Source organism: Gymnogyps californianus, unplaced genomic scaffold, assembly GCF_018139145.2.
Source record: "Gymnogyps californianus isolate 813 unplaced genomic scaffold, ASM1813914v2 HiC_scaffold_537, whole genome shotgun sequence".
Lineage (NCBI taxonomy): Eukaryota > Metazoa > Chordata > Aves > Accipitriformes > Cathartidae > Gymnogyps > Gymnogyps californianus.
The window spans coordinates 1-3784 of record NW_026114441.1 but is presented as its reverse complement, the minus strand read 5'-3'; the positions used below and the strand labels follow the sequence as shown (position 1 = coordinate 3784).

Here is a 3784-nt window from a genome sequence, read left to right as displayed (position 1 = left end):
GGTGCGGGGGTCGTAGCATGGAGCGGGGGCACCCTTGGGTGCCGGGTGCCCCCGCCCCTGACCCCCCCGCGTCCCCCCCCCCGCAGAGGTGGAGGTGGGGCAGGCGCAGGAGTTCGCGGTGGAGGCGCAGGGGGCGGGGGGCCAGGGCAAGGTGGAGGTCAAGGTCGCCGGCCCCTCCCGCCGCCCCCTCCCCTGCAAGGTGGGCCCTGCCCCCCCCGGCGGCCCCCACCCCGTCACCTACACCCCCCCCGAGGAGGGGCCCTACAAGGTGGAGGTCACCTACGACGGGCACCCCGTCCCCGGCAGCCCCTTCCCCGTGGAGGCCTTCCTGCCCCCCGACCCCTCCAAGGTGAGGCCCTCGCACGCCCCCGCTGCCTGGGCGTGCTCCTCGCACGCTCACGCTGCCTACGTGTGCTGTTGCACACCCGCGCTGCCTGGGCGTGCTCCTTGCACGCTCACGCTGCCTGTGCGTGCTCCTTGCACACTCACGCTGCCTATGTGTGCTGTTGCACACCTGCGCTGCCTGTGCATGCTCCTCGCACGCTCACGCTGCCTGTGCATGCTCCTTGCACACTCATGCTGCCTGGGCGTGCTCCTCGCACGCTCACGCTGCCTATGTGTGCTGTTGCACACCCGCGCTGCCTGGGCGTGCTCCTCGCACGCTCACGCTGCCTGTGTGTGCTGTTGCACACCCGCGCTGCCTGGGCGTGCTCCTTGCACGCTCACGCTGCCTGTGTGTGCTGTTGCACACCTGCGCTGCCTGTGCATGCTCCTCGCACGCTCACGCTGCCTGTGTGTGCTGTTGCACACCTGTGCTGCCTGTGCATGCTCCTCGCACACTCATGCTGCCTGTGCATGCTTCTTGCACACTCATGCTGCCTGTGCGTGCTCCTTGCACGCTCACGCTGCCTACGTGTGCTGTTGCACACCTGCGCTGCCTGTGCATGCTCCTCGCACGCTCACGCTGCCTGTGCATGCTCCTTGCACACTCATGCTGCCTGTGCGTGCTCCTTGCACGCTCACGCTGCCTGTGCATGCTTCTTGCATGCCCATGCTGCCTGTGCATGCTCCTTGCACACTCACGCTGCCTATGTGTGCTGTAGCACACCTGCGCTGCCTGTGCATGCTCCTTGCACACTCACGCTGCCTGTGCATGCTCCTTGCACACTCACGCTGCCTCTGTGTGCTGTAGCACACCTGCGCTGCCTGTGCATGCTCCTTGCACGCTCACGCTGCCTGTGCATGCTCCTTGCACACTCACGCTGCCTGTGCATGCTTCTTGCATGCCCATGCTGCCTGTGCATGCTCTTTGCACACTCACACTGCCTATGTGTGCTGTTGCATGCCCGCGCTGCCTGTGTATGCTCCTTGCACACCCACACTGCCTGTGCATTCTCCTTGCACACCTGCACATGTCATTGCACACCCACGCTGCCTGGACATGCTCCTTCCACACCCACACTGCCCGTGCATATCATTGCACACCCACACTGCCCATGCATGCTCCTTGCACACCCACGCTGCCTACGTGTGCTGCTGCACGCTCACACCACTCGCAGCCGCCTTCGTTGCACGCACAGAGCACGCGCTCCCTGCTTGCACGTGCAACCCGCTCGTGCCCACACACTCGCACGCCGCTCCTCGCACGCTCACCCCGCTTGCACGCTGCTTGCACGCTCCCCACTTCCATGCCCGCCCGGAGAGCACCAGTACGGATCACGCCCGTGCTGTGGGTGCAACTGCACGCTTACCGCCATTGCACCCGTGCCTTGCACGCTCACCACCGGCGCCCCTGTGCCTTGCACGCGCACAGCGCCGGCGCCGTGCCCCCCCCCCGTTTTGCACACCCAATCGCCTTGACAGGGCCTGCCGCCGCACCTACCCGTCACCTTGCACACGCGTGTGCGGCACCGAGCCCCCTCCTCCCATGTGTTTTCTTCTCTCCCCCCCCCCCCCCCCCCATAGGTGTGCGCCTATGGGCCGGGGCTGCAGGGCGGCAAGGTGGGCACCCCGGCCCCCTTCACCATCGACACCAAGGGTGCCGGCACCGGGGGGCTGGGGCTGACGGTGGAGGGTCCCTGCGAGGCCAAGATCGAGTGCCAGGACAACGGGGACGGGTCCTGCTCCGTCTCCTACCTGCCCACCGAGCCCGGCGACTACGCCATCAACATCCTCTTCGCCGACCGGCACATCCCCGGCAGCCCCTTCAAGGCGGAGGTGACCCCCGTCTTTGATCCCAACAAGGTGACGGCCAGCGGGCCCGGTTTGGAACGCGGCAAAGCCGGGGAGGTGGCCACCTTCATGGTGGATTGCTCCAAAGCCGGGGACGCCGAACTCACCATCGAGATCATTTCGGAAGCCGGGGTGAAAGCCGAGGTGCTCATCCAGAACAACCGGGATGGCACCTACGCCATCACCTACACCCCCGCCTGCCCCGGCTCCTACACCATCACCATCAAGTACGGCGGGCACCCCGTCCCCAAGTTCCCCGTCCGCGTCACCGTTGACCCCGCCGTCGATACCAGCGGCGTCAAGGTCTACGGCAAAGGCGTGGAGCCGCGAGGTGAGAGCAAGGGGCATCGCCGGGGGCATCTCCTCCCTGCGGGTGCTCCCTCCCCATGGACGCCACCGTGGGCATCTCCTCCCCATGGGCACCCTCACGGGCACCTCCTTCCCGTGGGCACCCCCATGGGTGTCCCATCCCCATGGGCACCTCTTCCCCATGGACACCACCGTGGGCATCTCCTCCCCATGGGCACCTTCTCCTCATGGGCGTCCCATCCCTGTGGGCACCTCCTCCCCGGGGACACCACCGTGGGCATCTCCTCCTCATGGGCACCTCCTTCCCATGGGCATCCCCATGGGTGTCCCATCCCCATGGGCACCTCCTCCCCGGGGACACCACCATGGGCACCTCTTTCCCATTGACACCACCATGGGCATCTCCTCCCCATGGGCACCTTCTCCTCGTGGGCATCCCATCCCTGTGGGCACCTCCTCCTCATGAGCACCCTCATGGGCACCTCCTTCCCGTGGGCAACCCCATGGGCGTCCCATCCCCATGGGCACCTCCTCTTCACAGATACCCCCTCTCATGGGGAGGACTCCTGGGCACCCTATGGGCACCTCCTCCCCATGGGCACCCTATCCCTCTGGGCATCTTCTCCCAATGGGCACCCCATCCCTCTGGGCACCTCCTCCCCATGGCCACCTTCTCCCCATGGCCATCCCATCCCTGTGGGCATCTTCTCCCCATAGGCACCTCCTCTTTGCATGGCCACCTTCTCCCTATGGCCACCTTCTCCCTATGGCCACCTTCTCCCTATGGGCACCTCCCCGTTGCATGGGCATCCCCATGGCCACCTTCTCCCCATGGCCACCTTCTCCCCATGGGCACCTTCTCCCCATGGGCACCTTCTCCCTATGGGCACCTCCCCATTGCATGGGCATCCCCATGGCCACCTTCTCCCCATGGCCACCTTCTCCCCATGGCCATCCCATCCCTCTGGGCATCTTCTCCCCATAGGAACCTCCCCTTTGCCTGGCCACCTTCTCCCCATGGCCACCTTCTCCCCGTGGGCATCCCATAGACACCCTCTCTCATGGGGAGGTCTCCTGGGCACCCCCATGGGCACCCCCATGGACATCTCCTCCCCATGGGCACCTCCCCCTTGGATGGGCATCTCCTCCCCATGGGCATCTCCTCCCCATGGCCACCCTTGCCCCTCCTCTTACGCAGGGGTCCACGGGGCATCCCCACGGGCACCCCCTCTTATGGGGGCTC

At 66.4% G+C, this 3784-nt stretch overlaps 1 protein-coding gene across 1 annotated transcript; it reads left to right on the top strand.

Moving 5' to 3' along the window:
- Window positions 1-86: 86 nt before the first annotated feature.
- LOC127028978 (filamin-C-like) lies at window positions 87-2563 on the top strand (the record flags this gene model as incomplete). The annotated part of the gene is made up of 2 exons (XM_050914658.1): window positions 87-349; window positions 1966-2563. Coding segments are annotated over 2 exons (861 nt in total), but the record flags the coding sequence as incomplete, so codon positions are not given.
- Between the last annotated feature and the right edge of the window lie 1221 nt (window positions 2564-3784).